Raw genomic sequence first — 18,894 nt, 5'->3', positions numbered from 1 at the left:
TTTGACTTTTGAAATCATGACTTTTTGGGAAGATCTTTCCTGTTCAATTCCTGAAACATACTGTATGTGTAAATATTTTATTGGAGGGAAGAAAAACTTTATATACAGAAAGATATAGGTCTGTGTTCAGATAAGCTAACTGTAATGTTAGTGACTCTCAACATTTGTTTAGAGCTAGACAGTTTATATGAAACAAAACCAAAATATCAAAGAAATGTGCATGCTGAGAAACATAAGAGCCAGAAAAAAGAGAGTGAAAAATAAAAACACCAAGCTAACTCCAAAAAACAAAACCCAGAGTCTCTAATTCATTTTTGATAAAAGAGACAGAAGTTTCTCCTGAATATCAAGGTAAAAATATAATTGTATTTTTTTTTATTATCATTACAGAAATCATTTCAGTAAGTTCCTTTTTCACTGTCAAGAGGAAGATGGTTTCTCTGCAGTGCTGAAGCATCCCTGCTGGGTGAATGATGAATGATGAGAAGCTGTGAGCTTTCTAATCAGTGAGTGCACAGGAAAGAAGATCTGTGACTCTGAGTTAAAATCCCAATCAGGATTATGAACCGCAAGAAATGCCACAGAATTCTTTACCCAACAGGCACTTTAAAGCTAAATCAAGTGAACTGCTTCCCAATGTGACTTGGAGATGGGTAAAGATGACATTTCAACTCTTAAATGAAAAATATGTACCGCAGTCAAAGATGCAGATGCAAAATGGCTTAACATCAAATGACATTTTCCCAAACCCTCTTGCTAGTCTGATAAAGAAAAAGCACAGCTGGGACTTTAATATTAATCTTGATTAGTTGATAAGGATTACAGCACTCTCTTGAATCTGAAGTGCCTGCTGTCATTTCTCCTAAACTTTAAACAGGGTTATTTTATTTACCACCAGTGCTAGCCTCTCCCACTTTCCATGTGGGGCCCAGTCCTGCTTTTATTGTGCTCAGAAGAATCTTACTAAAAAATCTAGCTTCTAAACTGATATTTATCATCCCTTTCCTATGTTAAGCATTTTGTCTGCCAACAGAATACTTCAGAAAATGACACTGGCAGAAATGTTGTGTAGGGAGATCACTGACAAATTAATACAATTAATTTATTATGTTCTTGACTCTGCCTGTGTACACACAAACACATTATCTTTTATAAGTGAACACTAATGAAAAAATAAGTATTTGTTATTTTTTCTTGTACTTGAAGAAAGACGTAATTTCACTATAATAGCTACAATTTACAGACTTTGGTCTTTTAAGGAGAGCACTGAATATGCAAAGGATATAAAAATCAAGCCTATTATTTCTACAATACCTTAATAACGATTTGGTTGATATTACCAGCCCTGTATGCCTAATTGAAATTCTTCATTTTAGTATAGGGTGAACTGAAATGAACCAACTTACGTAATGCATGGTGCTACACCATCTCCTTGAGAAATGCATTGCTCCGTTTCTTCTAATTGCGGGCATTCACTTTCACTGCCAATAGGGAGCTGTTTAATGGTCCGTGATCTTGTACGATTCCCTTTAGGGGTTGTCATGTCAAAGCAGGTTTTGGAGCAGGGGGTCCATTCTGACCACTCTGACACCTGGCACTCCTTTGTGATCACACAGGACTGGAATGTAATTGGCAACTTTTCTTGCTTGCAAAAGCTGTAGTAAGAGAGCATTACAATTTTCAGTGCACATGCACAGACAAACGTGAACTCCTATGGAAAAGTGCTGTTCATTGCAACAAGCAGTCACAAAATACTTGCAAAGCTCTTATGTTACAGTCCACATGGTCTCAGAAAGTCAGGCAAAATAGCTTTTGATTAAACTGACTCAAAACAGACACATACGATTTGCTATCATTAGAAATGACCAGCATTGCCATGTCTGTGACAAATATTAAAATATAAATCTTCTATATATGTATGAAGTACAAAAGAGAAAATAAATTTTGTCACCACTTTATTTTTAGGTATACTCAATTATTTTTCTTAGAACATACAGGAAGTGAAGGATCAATAAAAAGAGATGTCTACACAATGCTTTTGGAAGAGAATCAAGCAATCAATGTCATCTCATTTCCAGATTATTAGTTGTTTAAAAATGCAGTATCATATATATTGAATACTTGGACGCTACCACACTGCTTTGTTAACAGCTGTTATATTGCCACAGTAATGTCTCATGGTCTAAAAGGGGCACAAACTCTCCCATAAAATAGAGCCTTCTCTGCTACAGTGAAACCATTGCCTTAATTTCCTGTTCCTTGGTGAAGGCTGTCATTTCATTTCCAATCTCCATCTGATTGCTTCATTCACATATTACATACGTTGTCAGCAAGATTCTCTCCTAAATGCCTCTGCATTTTTAAATGTTATGTTCTAACTAACTTATTTCTGCTTTAGAACTTGATTCACAATAGGACAATGAGCAATAGAGAAGCTAAAATACAATTAAACTGATCATAACCTTACCTCCTTAATTACAATTACAACAAATATATTTATTGTGTCTGTTTTGCAATAAAATTCTGGCTTCTAAAGTAGTTAGACAGGAGAAAGATTTATCTGCACTGCAGATGGCATAATGAAATGCTCTGTTCAGTACCACCCCTACAAACAATACAACAAAGACTTTTTGTTGTCGTTTTAATAGAAAGATAAAACTATTTTGTTGCTATATCAAACTTTGCTGTACGCATATCCAACATCATGTTGCATGTGCACTGCTAACAGAATTTCATAATACTAGATTAAGGGATGCTTGATGGGACTAACAGGAGATCAGTTTAAAAAGGTATGTGGAAGGACAGTTACCAGAGTACTTCTACATCTTGCTAACAGATAGACATAGTGGTTTGGACATACTGTCAGCAGGTTTGGAAAGGGGCTAGACAAATTTGTGGACCATATATGGATACTAAAATGACTAGAAGGGTTTATACTTGCCGCCATCCCTAATACGTTAACTTTGAATACTGAGGAATACCAAGGGAAAGGACTTAAAGATTACCTAGTTTGCTTAGTCTTTAAATAGCATTCCTTTACCACCACCAGGGACAGTGAACTGGAGACACTCCAGGGCTTGACAGACCACAGGGGACTGACTATTCAGTAGATTTCTTATGTTCTTATTACATGAAAGTTGGAAAACAAAACATAACAAAACCACCTAATGCATGATATACACCATTTATTCTGCTTTAGGACAGAAACTACATGCTCCTGTCTTGGGTTTACGTGGCAAGGTTTTGCTAGAAGGGGGACTGCAGGGGTGGTCTCTGTGAGCAGAGCCCAGCAGCTGCCCCATCTCAGATCAGAGCCAGCTCCAGTGGGACCCACTGCTGGCGAGAGCCAAGCCAGGGAGCAACACTGGTTGGGCCTCTGGGAGAGCAGAGTTAAGAAAGGGGAAAAAAAAAAAACAAAAAAACAAAAAAAACCAACCAACCTTACTGTGCAACAAGGGCTGGGAGAGAGGAGTGAGAACCAGTTCCACAGCCCCCAAGGTCAGTGCAGCAGGAGGGCAGGAGGTGCTCCAGGCACGCAGCAGCAGTTCCCCTGCGGGCTGTGGAGAGGCCCCTGGTGGAGCAGGCTGTCCCCCTGCAGCCCATGGGTCCCACACGGAGCAGATCTCCACGCTGCAGCCCGTGGAGGAGCCCCCGGTGGAGCAGGTGGATGTGGCCTGGAGGAGGCTGCGGCCCATGGAGAGCCCCCGCAGGAGCAGGCAGCGGGCCGGAGCTGCAGCCCGTGGAGAGTGGACCTTTTTCTGCCTTCATCTAGTCTCATCTGGCATAGGACTACAATAACTACTGATAAATTCAATATAGCAATTTCTGAATTTCTTCCAAAACATATACACTCATTTATCCCATAGAGGAACACATTTTAATGACTGGAAAAAGAATCTATTCCTTATGAATTCTAACATGAACAGTATTTGCAAATCCTTCTGGAGAACATGATATATCACCTCCTCCCAAGTTCATTTCCAGCGTAACTCCCATGACAGCACATAAAACCAATCTCTTTACTCATATAGAGACAGGTCGAGTTTAAGTATAGACACATCTTGCCAGGGAACATACACAAAATTGCCGCTAGAAAGGAGCAATCATGAGAAGTAAAGATCAATTAACGATGTGTAATTTTCTGTGGGTTTTGCATCTACTTCAAATCATCTTTGGGAGAGGTGTTACATGATGAAGACTAATTTTCATTATCAGAAGTTGTTTTACTAGAACAAAACAATAATAAAAATTATCTTTCTTCACTGAAGCAAACTGCCCCAAACCCTGAAGTTGTCTCTGGCTGCAATTCCTACATTGCTTCATGCAAAGATTATACCCTTCCCCGAAAAGGGAAACCTCCAGTGCAACTAGGAAAAGGCTCTTCACTGAGAGGGTGGTCAGGCACTGGGACGGTGGGACTGGGAATTTTAATAAATTAAAAATAGGCTTTACTGCAACTTTAGGTAAAAAAAAAAAAATCATTTCATAGATCCCTAAAATGTAACTCTTACATGAGCAAAAACACGACCCGAAGTTTCTCACTTTTAGTACCCCTGTAATTCTGAAAGCTGTGATGCTGACATCCACCTGTTGATAATGATGCAAATTTTTTTTTTTTAAATCTAGACCTGGAGTCATTCACAAGTCTCAGCTGAAAAGTCATTGTCAGTGGCATGAAATTCAACAAGCTAGCACCCTCTAATTCATGCTCATTTTATTTTTTATTAAAAGTTGTTGTTGATATAGTTTATATAATTAGAATGAACATTTTTTTCTTGTTCATTATTTATATCCCTTGTGCAAGTATGAAGAAGACCCAAACAGAATTGTACTATCTTACTGTCTCCATTGCTCATTTCTGATCCTTGATAGAAGAAAAACAATAGTTAAAGCATGCATCATTTCAAATATTCATCTATCAAATGAATCAACTCAAAATGAAACATAAAACAACTAAGTTCTTCATTTCTTGTAACAAGAACATGAATATTACTAGAGATACAAACGAGACAAAGTGAGCTGCGAAATGGATATTCATTTTCTTGTATGCTTAACACTATGCACCATTTGCAGTATTACGTAAATACTGTCAAGTAACTGACATTGTAAGTGACCACCAATCAATCTCCTTACTATTATATATATTTTCACAGTATTTTAGAGAAAGGGCAGAGGCAGTTACAAAGAAATATCATACAAGCAAATTAGCTGTTGTCTATTCTTTCAGCACTTGGTTTTCTTTGAACTAACCAGAGAAATTGTGAGAGCTAATTGCAAAAATTGCCATTATCAAATGACCATATCATTACCTTCATGTTGAAAACAAATTTCAAGACCTGTAACAGTTAGTGTTGCATTCGAGATCAAGTGGCAACTAAGGAGGCATCATACCTAAACTTCCAGTATCACCAATCCCTCTAAACAAGACCCGGGTAAAATTCTTTAGTTAAATAAATGATAAGGTAAATCACACTAAAATCTCTTTGGAGGTAATAGAGTAGCTTCCAGAGCAAATTACAAGTCCTTCCCCCCTGGACCCCACCCCCTCCATTTCCCTGTCCAAAGTACATATAGACCTATTACCTATAAGTAAACTAGTCTACACTTAATCTCACATTGCATCTCTACATATCTCCTGTTCCTAGGCAGCCTGGGAACAGTGAATCTGATGTTCCAGTAGTCCCCTCAGGTTTTTCAAAGATTTTTTTCTACTTCTTTTCTGACTCTTGACACCTTCAAAAGATTTGCAAAAGACTTTCAAACATTTTTTCTCTTTACCAAGAGAAATAGATCTTTCCCATAACCTTTCAGTGCAGATAAATACATATAGACAAACATTCAAAATTAAACTTATTAATTCTCTATTACATAAAAACATTAGCTCTGAAGGATAAAAGTGCCATTTTAAAAGTTCAGCATATGCAATATGCTTAGAAGGTTGGTAACATTTCCTTTAAATGTCTGATCCATGAAATTGCATAGATTAATTGAGACCTGGCAATGTCTTTATCACACAAAATAGCATCTTCTGGTTCTGGTATCTAAAACCTACAGATGTGATCCACACCAAAAATAATTTAAAGCAAAGCTTAATTTCATGTAGATCGCTCTGCACTTTCAAATAGCTATACGCATCTGATTTGGTTACCCAAAGTTGAATGAGTCTTCTGACAGAAGTAAAAGCATATGGGCAGATAACAGATCAGAAGATGAAAATCTCTCTATAAAACGATCCAACATGACCAGGTAAGTAAAGAATGATAGCTAATAACTATCAGAACAGAAATCATAGTATTCCCATGCTATGATTATGCAATGGTTTCTGAAAAGGGAAATTCCCAGGTAAAAAGCTGAGATTATTTAAATGCAGGAAGGCTTCTCTGTCTCATGCCATCCCCAAAATGAAGCTTTTATATGGATACAAAAAGTCTTGAAATTCTAAACTGTTATTTAACTAAAAAAGTTTAAAACAGGCAAAAAGATAATTTAAATAAGCAAAACTATGTTTTAGATAGTTTATATTCATCTTTGTGATATCATCCAAACCACTAGAAGTTCTGCAGCAACCATCTCCATCGTCTATGAACTTTCAGTAACATCTAAGTAACACTATACACAAAGTTAGCCATTCAAAACACGCAGGGAGTACACAATCAAGTCCTCACTATCAACCCATACACTGCTGTCCATATTGTTGCTTTGGAAGCTCCGAGAAAAGTACATGAGTTGCATCCAAATTCAACAAGTCAACAAGGCAGACTGGATATAAGACGTGGTGGTATAGGGAAATATGTAAAGACTGCAAGAACTTGCTCCCAACACAATGAATACATACAAAGGACACTGTCCTAAGTCTCTGTCTATCGGCAGGGGAGAGGGCATTATAATACCTGAAGTAAGGCTGTTCTTTGAGGAAGTTCTGCTTAAGACAAAACAGAAAAATAGTGGGGAAATGAAGCTTAAGGGATATAAACAGGTAGATGACAGTGTGGAAAGAAAAGGTAATCCCAAGGAGATGTCACAGGGGTCAAATGAGTCTTATTGCTATTAAGCCAACATCAAAACCATTCCTGACCTCAAAGACTCGGATGAGATAAATGAAATAAAGAAAAAAGTGATATTTCAAAAGGCAAAATACAGGACATAATTACTGCTCAGCCTCTTTTGGAGATGTGTGGTCAGGAATGTGTGTTTACTCACGTTCCATAGCCTCACTTTTGCTCCTTTCAGAAATAAATAAAATCTAAATATTGCTTTGGATAGCTTTTGAATCCCCATGGGGATTTCAAAGTAATTCAGGGGATAATTGAGGCTATGGACACATACAGAATGAAGCTTAAGGCATAAGCCTGGAGCAAATAGCACCATAGTACCTGTGTACTAATGTGCAAGCTGGTAGTTGAAAGCACTCTCTTCACTGAGCTTTAAAATGTGTGATAAATTCTAAGAGATTTTCTACTTTTTCACATTTTTTCCTCCATATCACGTTGAACTGATAATTGGAAAGAAGAGTTAATGAGAAAAGACAAATAGCAGCATGAGAATGACTGCACGGTTCTAAGCAATGATCCATGCAGTCTGATACCTGCTTTGGCAGTAGCCAGTCGAGGGCAAAAATGAAAAGGGAGAAAGTATTCCACTAAACGTCTTCCTGTTTTCCAGCTAACTGGCTTAAAGATTTCCCAAACACAAGTTATATCTTTGCACTGAAAAACCCTTCACAGCGACTGTGAAGTATACTTTCCAAAGACTGTACTTACAACTGCAACCTCACAGTGAAGAAATAAAACATATACCGCATTGCTCATTTAGCATCACAACCTAAAAAAGTCTGGACTTAGAATGCTGGGAAATCTGGCTACATGTGAGTAGATCCACAGCCTAGATCTTCATGCTCTTTAACAGTCTGGTCTGATCTAAAGGTCAAATCAACCTTTGAAATCATAAAATAATAGATAGGTTTGTGTTGAAAGGGGCCTTTAAAGAACATCCAGTCCAACTCCCCATCCCCATCTACTCCAACATCTCTCACTAGATCAGGATGCTCAAAGCCCCATCCAACCTGACCTTGAACGCTTCCAGGGATGTGTTCCACAACTTTCCTGGGCAACCTGTTCCAGTGTCTAACCACCATCATAGTAAGGAATTTCTTCCTAATGTCCAGTCTAAATCTACTCTCTGCTAGTTTCCAATGTATATATCCCTGTGTAAAATTGTCTACAGCAACCTTGGATGACTGCTCTACTGGTCAGGAGACATGAAGAAAGCCAGCAAAATTCATGCTTAATTTAGACAGTGCTTTGTGTTATTTGGGATTAAATTCAGATCTTAATATTGCTGACGTAGTGTCTCCTCTTTATTCTTTATTTGACCACCACGGAACCTTAAGAGATGCTCTCTATAAGTAATAGTGATTTTGGAGCTGACATACAGAGACAAAGAATGAACACAATGTCCCAATGTGTTACAACAAGCTATTGTATCTTCTATGCAACGTTCTCCCCAAAGAGTTCACACAGCTTGCTGGAAGCATTAACTGCTAAAACAACACAATCAAACACAAACTCTACACATTCTTGCATCAAAGGTATAGTTGGATTTTGAAATACGTTGTGATAAACAATCTGTTACAAAGAAAAGAAAGTTTATTTTCTCATGAATAAAATTAAATTAAAAAAAAAAATCTGTTTAATGACCACGTGCTACAGAGTAGGAATAGTAGGAAGCTGATTTAAATTCAGAGTTGTGATAATTCCCAAAAGTTACTGTGAAGATAGCACATGTAAGATTGTTCTGCATTTTTTCCTAGTAGCAAATGTAACGAGTATCCCTCATGACGTAGTCCTGATTCATTTTTCCTACAGCTGCAGTGTTTATTATTGGTCATATTGTACATTGTTCTGAGAAACCGTTAGTACCTCACAGTATAATGAGCTGTTAGAATCACACAAACAATAAGGCCTCTTTTATTTGTTTACAATTCAAATACTGCCCAGATAAGTGCTTTTCACAGCAATATTTTCCCATGATTCTTTCACAATTTTAATTAATTCTGCCAACTAAGATGCACAGCCAAAATAGTTTTGAAGAAAACAAAACCACTCAGGCTTTCTACACTGTGCAAGAAAAGAAAATTGAGATTACAACTACTGCATAGAGAAAAAATATATTAGCTAATACAGGTAAAGCAACAAGAAATTCCAGTACAACCAAACAAGTGGCAACAGCTGCTATGGTGCTGTTGTAGATACCAGGAGAGTATAAGCAGGTAAGAAAGTAGAAGAGTTTAGGTAGAGATAGTATCTTTCACAGTTCAGTGACACAGTGACATGTGTGCACATCCCATGTTACAGATAACTTTAAAATTGCTACAAGAGGTTATTTGGCAATAGTCTACATAGATGGCTTACTAAACCTTCTAAGGGAGTTTCCCTTTTAGCAGGGAGAAATTTTGCTACAGAGTAAATGCATTAATTAGCATTTACTTTGACCCTAACTAACAGTTATATTTATGGAATTATCAGCAAAGAAAACAAACAAATAACTTCCCCAACAAACTTTATGAATAAAAATATGCAACATTGATGTTAAAATTATATTAACAATATTAGTTGTTTCAGGTATTATTTTAGATTCACTCCTTCTATTAGTTTTGTCAATGTCAGTGGGTAATTCACTGTCCAATGTTTGGAAAAAAGTGGTCAATATTAGGAGCTAGACTGGACATTTAACTCAGTCTAACTATGCTTTCCTGGGGATCTGCAAGTGAAGAAGAACTCAGTGACTTTCCTTCCCATGGAGTTCCCAGTTCCTTAGGGGACTGCACTTCCCAGGACCAAGTTACGGTGTTAGACCATAACTTTATAAAGCTCATGGAGAAAACAGGTGAGTACTGTGTGTCTCAGAACAATGCTTAGCAGTCACATAATAGAAAAAAAAAACTCTAAACAAAAATACATTCTAATTTGTTACTTATGGGACCATTCACAGACTGTTATATGATACCAATGTAATTAAGTCCAAATTTAGAAAAATTTTGCTTGGTTTGTATTCTGAGAGTATTTATTTAGGCATGTTGAAGTCAATTATATACACATTCTCTGACAACAAGGCACAAAATATACATAAAAATACCCTATAGAAGAATTTTTATTAAAGATTTCAGGGCCTAATGCTGCTTATCATTGAGCATCTAATCTTCTAATAAATAGGGGTAGAAATTCCACTTAGAGCTTATTCATAGAGTACATTCATTCATAGAATTTATGGTCAGAAGAGATTATCAGAACATGTATTCTGACCTTCATTACATTACACACTATTATATCTTGCTAGGTAAAACCAACTACTTGTATTTAGGTAAAATATATATTCTAGAAAAGCACTCACTCTTGGTATTTCCCACAAAAATGTATGAATATTATGGAACTAAACAACAGAACAACCGTTTACTATATGAAAAGAGTTAAAACATGGTGTGGAGAAATAAATGGTTCGTTGCTGGCGTTTCAATTACTCGGCACAGTGCGTACATTTGCATTTTAAATCTAGATTTTGGCATGGTATGTCAAATGTAGAGCAATACTGACAAGCCACTGTCAAAACAGCAACCTCAGTAAGATGATGGAGCAGGTACTTAGAACAGAAAGGAACACCCATTGAATAATATTATGCATATCCACAGAATCTACTGTCTCCAACAAAACCGCATTAAAAATCTATGGGGTGCCTCTGACTTTCAAATTCATGGAAATACTAAAAATACAATGAAAATGGTAGGAAAGCAGTATGTTTGCATCCTGTTTCTCTAATAATGTTTTACATTTTTATATCCCTAGGCATCTGACAATTACTCTGCAGTTTTTAGTTGTCAGGAGCTATTTCTTCCAAGATGATTGTCTTCTTCCCTCTTGTACATTTGTTAACAGCATGTGCTCTAATTCCAAGTTAATTTATCAAGACAACTGTGTATAGCTCATTATCCATATATGTGATATTTACAGGTGTTCTGCTACTGAAACCCTTACAGCTGCCTCTACAAAAACAGCTACATAGATGCCTTTCCAGTAACATAAGAAACAGCCTGTAGGTGCGTATGCTTCCATCTGCTCCTCAATGAACAAGCTGAAGTTTGCTTATGGGCCTTCGTCTCTACAACGTGACCTCTCTGCATTGCTACCCCTTCACACTCCTGCAGCCTGCCTTCCTGAAACTGCTCCACCATAGCCACGACAATCTTCATACTTATCATCCTTTCTGCCTTTTGTCTCATGGAGCAGCAGAGAAGCAAACAGATGCTTTCTAGGTTATTTCTAAGCAAAGGGTGTATTACAGGCTCCAACAAACTGAGCTGCTGTTGTATACGCCTGAATCTTCTGTTATCTGTCTGACAGCATATACCACAGGGTGACTTGCCTGCTTCTCCAGATCAGTGGTGTAAAGAAAATGACAGGCTTTCGCTGTATTTTTTGTAACATGCTTTCTTCACATGTAAAAGGACAGTTAGAGCCCATAAAGTGGGAGGAGGCATTTGTGGCATGATTTGGGAGACGAACACTGGATTAGAGGGTTTCAGGACTGGAAAAGACCAATGTAGTAAAATTGCCATCCCAGAGGAGCAGATTCTATGTCTTTCTCGGCCACTAACTTCTGAGTATCACCTGCTCATCAACCTAAATGCTGTCAGCCATTCTCTAGTTCCTTAGTCCCTGGGTATCCAGCTTAAGACTTATGGTCAGTAAAAATACAGTGGAAGTGCTCTAAGCAGATACAGGTTTACATGAAGTAACCTGAAAAATCAGGTATGATATACATCAAACCGCATGCCTGAAATTAGCAGGGAAATTCAATAATTTTGGCCCTATTAACATCTCTCTTGTCTCAGCTGGAAGAAATAAAATCTCAAACTCTCCCAAACATGCAAGTTAGTGAAGTATCACAATGAGATCACCATGGAAACTTCCAAGAGGGTTTCATTCATTACGAAGTGTCGATATTAGGTATTACACAAAAGCGCAGAATCAGTGAGGAGGATGAGAAGAAATAATAAATACCCTCTGAGAAGGACAGCTGTAAAACAAATGAAATGCAGCTACACCATTAAATGCATAAAGGGGCTAAACCAAGCTGCTCAGGAAATGTTCAGCATATCTTACAGGTTGGATGCTTTTAATTCCCACCACTAAATCCCATTGCTATTATTGTGTACGGTGATTACCCATCAAAGAAATAAAAGTCCTGAATACAACTAAAACTTTGCTGTTGCTTCTTGAATTATCACTTCAAATCATCAATAATGGTCAGCTGCTCAAATAGGACTCTACCACAAAGATGCTGCAAGGGAATAGCAATCAGTTTTGGAGACTACAGCTGAAGAGCTGGTGGGTACTGCTTCCTACTTCATCTCCTCCATTTCTTCCTCCTGTACAGACAGGAGCTTCTTGGTCCCAGCTTAAGCAAGATAAATAAGCTACAATCAAATGATGGGGGAAAAAAAAAAAAAGTGGAAATTCTTTTTGTGTGTTTTGTTTGTTTTAATAGTTACTTACAGCCTTGCAGAACTGCTTTACATATAGTCCCATTTACAGCCATTTGAGCTAATTCCTGGCAGTCACAACCTGTCACCATGACTCTGGACCAACCACTAAAGGGGAACGTGATGTGCTTTGCTAGTGAATTTCAAAATGTTTGCTGAAGTGCAGAAACATACAGGTCAAGAAGAAACTCTAGTTCTGTTCCATGTTCCTACAGTTAAAAACACCTGTACCCATAACCTGCTCCTGTCATTCTAAATTTCATATCCTTTCCCAATCCGGCAGGATCTTAACAAAGAATCTCAATAAAATGGTTGTGACATTGCTAAAGGAAAATATTTTTTCCTAAGTTTGTACAAAAATGGACAATACATTTTGCTAAAATTTCAAAAAAAAATTTGCTCAGGAAGACAATTATGAGGGAATGGTTGAGACCACATGATAAAATTCTGGCAAAGTAGAAGCAAGCAAAAACAGAGTATACATTGTAATAGAAAGCGATAGACCTAACACAAGGCACAAGCATCATAACTTGTAATAGTGAAAACAGATTTGTAACTCAAAGTGAATTTTTACACACATTACGTTTCTCTGTGTTGCCAGTTTTAAGTGTAATGTCTCTCTGTGGGACCTCTGACAAATCCCACTTGCAAAAAAAAAAGAGGAAATATTTCAGGGGATCAACACTGTCCCCTCCACTAACAGCAACACTGTTGTGGTCTTGTTACATATCCAGGGCAGTCATTTTAAAGTCAGATTTAATTATTGAATTCTGTCTTCTTCACCATTTCTATTTTAAAAATATTTTAAATGCACAAGAATTTCAGATTAAAGGAAACAAAAAGCAAACATAAGCCATGTAACATGTACATTATTGCAGAATGAGTAATACAAAATCTAATATTTCATCCTTCACAGGAGACAATGTATTGTTCACGAGGCAATAAAGTGTATAAATTACACTTTGATTTTCTTTTTTCACTTCTCTTTACCATGCCTGGTGTGCTGATGTGTCTAGAGAATTTGCCTTTTTGAAGTTCTGCTGACAGCTTTACAGAATCATTTTCTCTGGAGCACCCTTCTGAAACTTGTTTTTTGTAACCCCTTTTATACTGTACCAATTTTGCTACCTCTGCAAAAATATTACTTGCCTGAGGGTTTTTTTCTTCTTTCAGTCATGCTGCCAGGGGGCTGATTGTTTCTGATTGCCAAAGTCAAAACTCACTGAAAATGAACTATTCAAGCTGAGGAGCATTTCACATGAGCACAGCAGGTTATCCAGTCACCTTACTTGTCTATATTATTTAGTAACATGGCTACTATTGATGGAGATTATAAAATCATTTTTGCTGGCTGCAATGATAACTCAGGTAGAAAAATAATTCTACTGTTTGAGATTCTGGAATTGTAATCATTGAATAAAGCATATGACCACAGAGTGGAGAACACAGCATAAAAGAAACATTAATATATGGATGACACATAGAGGTTGGTCTCTAAAGGCCAAGATATCAGTGCTAGAATTTCTCACAGGAGTCATTTAACCAAATTTTCTTGTTTTCATTATGCAACTGGAAAAAAAAAAAGATTCTATGTTGAATTTGGTGGGAAGACTATTACATTATAAATCCTTTGTACATTTACAACATAAAATTATATCCATTAGACATCACAATATCCACTGAATCATTTATATCATTTTCTCTCCCATGAAGAATTGCTCCTACATTGTGTCATCTATTGTTTCACTGCCTCAGGCAACAGAATTTCATCCATTTTCCTGCTACAGTCTGAATATATGGTGGAAATACAGTATGCTGAGGCATCTGAAATTAAGACAATGTTACTGATCTGAGTGAATTCAAGAGTGAGTTTAAAGATGATAAGAAAAGTACATCATCAACTGCCAATTATACCTTCTCTTTCTTGTACCTTTTGTCAGTGCCTCAGCACAGGAAAGTTCCTCCCCCAACCTTTTTTTTTTTTTTTAAAGTACTGTAGTTCCAAATGATTGTTTAAATTTAGAAAAAAAAAATGTGGATATTCAAACAGAATGTCTGGCTGTTAGCTACCAGCCACTGATATATTTAATAAATGATTCACTGCATTTAAAGGGTAATGATGTTCCTGAGCTGGGGCACAGCATGGGCTGTGTGATGTGAAGCTGGGGGGAAGGCAAATTCTTCCTGTAAAAGCCCCGAGACAGGGCTGCAACCAAAACCCAGGACTGCCTGAGCAAGGTGATTTTGAGATTCCTTGTATGGACACTTACTCAAGCACAGTTGAATTCTGAAAGAACTGTAGAAAATCAGAGCTATAGGAGACCTTAAAAACTATGCAGTCAGCCCCTCTTCCCTAACCAAGGGTTACTAGAGGCGTACATTCCTGACACACGCATTTCAAACTTGTTCTAAGAAACCTTCAGAGATGGAGGCTCAGGATTTGTGGTGACAAATTCTCCAGGCAACCTTTTTCAGAGCTTCACCATGTCCAGTATTAGAAAGCCTAACCTCATTCAGTTACACTGTGATTAAACCCACTATCACTTTTCCTCTGCATCCATAATATATGGAGAATAGTTCATTCCGTTATTCCTTGTAACGGGTTTTTACATACTCATAGATACTTCACATCTTCACACAGATGCCCCACCTTCCATCCAAACAACCCAAATCTTCCAGTTCTTTAGTAGTAACACCTGGAATTACTCTGACCGGTATTCGAGGGGTGTGCTTTGTAGTCACACCATGATATCCTGCCATGGAGAAGTAAAAATTTTGTATTAATTTGAACTTTTGTGTTTAAATATACTTGAAAGATGTTTACCATAATTGAAAACCTGTAATATACAGTTTCTAATAGGAAAGGTTGAAGTCACTGCAAATTCTCTGATTGAATGTTTAACTGGCATAACAGAAACTCCAAAGGAAAATACCCTGAAAAAAGCTCATAAACGCCTACCTAGCAGCAATGGGTGTCAACCTGATTCAGCAACGTATCTTATTCATTTCACAGTTGAAGTAAACCTGATTAATCGTGTACTGTACTGGAGGGAAGAAAATAGAAAGAATCACATCATAGACAGAAAAAAGCAGAAGAAACTGAAAGAAGATTTCAAGTTGGACAAAAATATTATGGGTGATAAGAAGGGAGAAAACATAAGCTAGCAAGAGAATGCCAGGTAAAACAAACAAGTGAAAAATTACATAGCTGCAGAAAAGCACTTGGAAGCCTGTGGAAAGAGTTATGGAAACATCTGTGACTCCTTAAACTCTTGAAAAGTAAAATAAAAAAAATAATAATAAAAGAACAAAGTGAATAATATTGGGAAAGAGAAAAAGATAGGACAAAGGTGCAATAGAAAAAAAAAGAGGAAAAAGAAGAAAAAATTGGGAAAAGTACATGCAAGAAACAGACATTTCAGTCTCACTTTTAGTAATTTTGCCAAAGGAAGCAAGAAGGACAAACAGTATTTCATGTTCTTTTTCTTTTTTCTTTTTTTTCTTGAAAACAAAGGTACTGGACAGAATAGATGCTGCCTTCTCACACAGCAGCCTCTTCCTTCCTGTTTTCTGCTTCCATCATGTGTCAGACCCAGTCCTCCAGTTTCCTGTTATTTTTACAGGCAGAGCCTCACAGGCAATATCATCATCCATTCCAAACATGCACGACTTGTTAAAACCTGCAGGTAAAAGCCCGCCTCAATCCACAGGTACAGAGCACATATTTGATGAATATCATCAAGCTTTTGGGGGAAAACTATGCAGACAAACAGAGGCTATAGAGTTAGCACAGTTTACTAACGCACATTTATGTGATGCTTACTATGATCACCAGCATAGCTTACACGTTTCTCGTCACAGAAACATTTTGAAGAGGGATGTTTGCATTGGAAATAGTGCATGTGCTGCATTTATATTCGGGCTTGCGTAAGATAACAACAGTGTGTGCTTATGCTTGCTTTACCGTAAAGTAAAGAGAGACAAATAAAGATGTGCAAGTTAATAAATAGTGATTACCTCAGAGCAGCAGTTTTCCCATTTCTGTGAGTACATGTAACCTGCCTTGTTTGATACCCAATTTGTATGTCCCAATATTTGTTCTCCTGTCTATTTTGTCTGTTTCGATTCCTCTTCTTCTTAATTAATTCACGAGCCTCAGGATCCCGAACCGCCTTTTCTCTGTCCTTTTCCTTGTCTTTGTTCTTCCCTCGTTTCCTTGCTTGTCGTATTTGTCTCGAATGGGGCACTGAGCATGCGCTCCAGGGTCCCACATTTAGGCTATACAGGCTTTCTTCACCAGCACATGGGCTAGACTGGCAGATCTGAAATTCAGTGAGGTTAGGGCAAGCAGACCCACCGAACTGCGGTGGAGCCACCACGTGCCGAGTTCGATGCTGAAGCCCGCTGCCGCAGGTCTTGGAGCACTCTGACCAGGGGGCAAATTCGGCCACGATGCAGTCCTGCCGGCACGGGATGAGGCACGCCTGCTCCTGGCGGGGCTTGGGCTCAAAGTACTCACAGATAACATCCTCAGCCGGCACCCCGTTGGACTTCTGGACGCAGGTGATGTCCCTTGTCTGGATGCCATCCTCCCCCCTGAGGCACTCCTGGGGCTTCTCGTGGCTGCGGGAGAGGACGGGCCGGCACTGGTTCCAGCCACCGATCTGCCAGTCGTACAGCTCCTTGTGCCAGTCGCAGACACGGAAGCAGCTCTGCTGGTTGTCCGGCCGCTCCGGCTGCTTGCAGTTGGTGGGCAGCGTCGTCCAGCCCTCCACGTGAGCACACCACACTGCCCGCGTCTGGATGCCACCCGGACCGCACTCATCTCCCATGCATCTCCCCCATGGACCTGGAAAACAAGAGAAGACACTAACGTTGCACGCCTAATTGTTCTTTGACCATGGTGTTAAGCCGGCCTTGGAGAACCAGTTCTGCATTTCCAACACCTCTAAGAATTTCAGTCTTGCAGAAACACAAAACAAATACTGGGTTACTCTTCATCTCTTATAATTATGGATACATTTTACTTTTTATCCTAGACAAATTGAGTATTTAAATTCAAGAACATACACAAGAATTAATCTCATTAGAGAACTAAGAACTGAGTGGTGAGAAAGTCACCATGTGGTTTTGACTAGCAAAAAAGGAGACAAAGTCCTTCCCTCCAAGGCATGAATGTAATCTCTCTCACTTGCATGAATACCCTTTCTTGGACTGTTTTGGGTGTTGCTTCATATTTCTACTGTACTCTCTTTGTACTCTCATGCCAACAAATAACCCATTCTCTTTCAGCTGTATTGTGCAAAAATAACAAGAACAACATTATACATTTCGAAAAAAAACAGAGTTAACTTCAGGTAGGCCACTTCTATTCTTTCCTCTATTATAATTCCTATAAAAAATAAAAAAGTAGTGTAAATAATAAATTATATTATATAATTATAATGTTATTATAATTATAATAAATTATAATAATAAATATCGTATAATATAATTATGAATATAATAAAATAAATAATAATAAATAAATAAGAAGTGCTTGTTCCAGACAATCTGTGAAATGATTATATGGAACAAATTGTTGAAGACAGAGACATACCAACTGGTAACTCTCCAAAGAACAGAAGTTATTGCTTTTTTTAAATTTCTAAGGTCTATGATAAATACCCCACACGTTGCTATACTTAGTGACAACCAAATCAATGGAAACCTATATCCTTGGAAGCTCATATGGTTGCTTTTTCTATTATTAAAAACTGCGACATTCACCAGGCTCAACTCACAAAATCCACAAATCAGAGAGTAAGGAATTGTATTTTTCCTTGTTTTTTAAGGCTCCCCCTCATACAGCTCTACCTTAGAATGTGTTGTTTACACACTGTGCATTGACTTACTGTGGAAAAGGAAAAGCACAAGCAGTTCAGAAAACAAACAAAAAAAACCCACCTATAACAATTTCCCAAAGAAAAATTGTCCACCTGTAGACAGTTGGGTCACCCAGAAGACCTTTTCTCTGACTATGAAGTCCTTTTGTCCTGTGAAAAATCTGGGGCCAATCTACTCAATTCTTATTCATCTGAATGACCCCAGTGACCATACCAAGACTATCAGTGTGAGTAAAGTTGCAGGAATTTCAGGGTTGAGTCTATGTTATTTCCAAAGCAGGTTAATAGAAGAATTCTGGTACAGCACAAGAGCAAGTTAAATGAACTAGGGTGATATAAATTATTTAAAGCATCTTCTCTTTGAATGACTGGAAGGCATATGAAGTCATATTTTAGTACTGATTCCCTTGAACTTCAGAACTCTCACTGATTTCAACACAAGTATCAGCTCTTGCAGCCCGGAAAGCCAACCGT

The 18,894-nt window shown here is 37.9% G+C and overlaps 1 protein-coding gene and 1 long non-coding RNA gene across 2 annotated transcripts in view; both read right to left on the bottom strand.

Moving 5' to 3' along the window:
* The window catches only part of THSD7A (thrombospondin type 1 domain containing 7A), a 293,994-nt gene that overhangs the window by 109,609 nt on the left and 165,491 nt on the right, over window positions 1-18,894 (bottom strand). The window contains exons 5-6 of the mRNA XM_083824577.1: window positions 16,553-17,384; window positions 1,407-1,655 (exon numbers count right to left, since the gene is read on the bottom strand). Of these exons, the coding sequence (XP_083680703.1) occupies window positions 1,407-1,655; window positions 16,553-17,384 (1,081 nt within the window). The remainder of the gene's footprint in view (window positions 1-1,406; window positions 1,656-16,552; window positions 17,385-18,894) is intronic.
* Window positions 8,315-16,545, bottom strand: LOC310894462. The gene is made up of 2 exons (XR_014579924.1): window positions 11,046-16,545; window positions 8,315-10,718 (listed from the first exon to the last, which is right to left on the bottom strand). It is a non-coding gene; the product is annotated as an uncharacterized lncRNA (long non-coding RNA).

This window comes from Anser anser (assembly GCF_964211835.1).
Source record: "Anser anser genome assembly, chromosome: 2".
Taxonomy (NCBI): Eukaryota; Metazoa; Chordata; class Aves; order Anseriformes; family Anatidae; genus Anser; species Anser anser.
The sequence above is the reverse complement of the archived record's forward strand: the minus strand, read 5'-3'. Positions and strand labels throughout refer to the sequence as shown.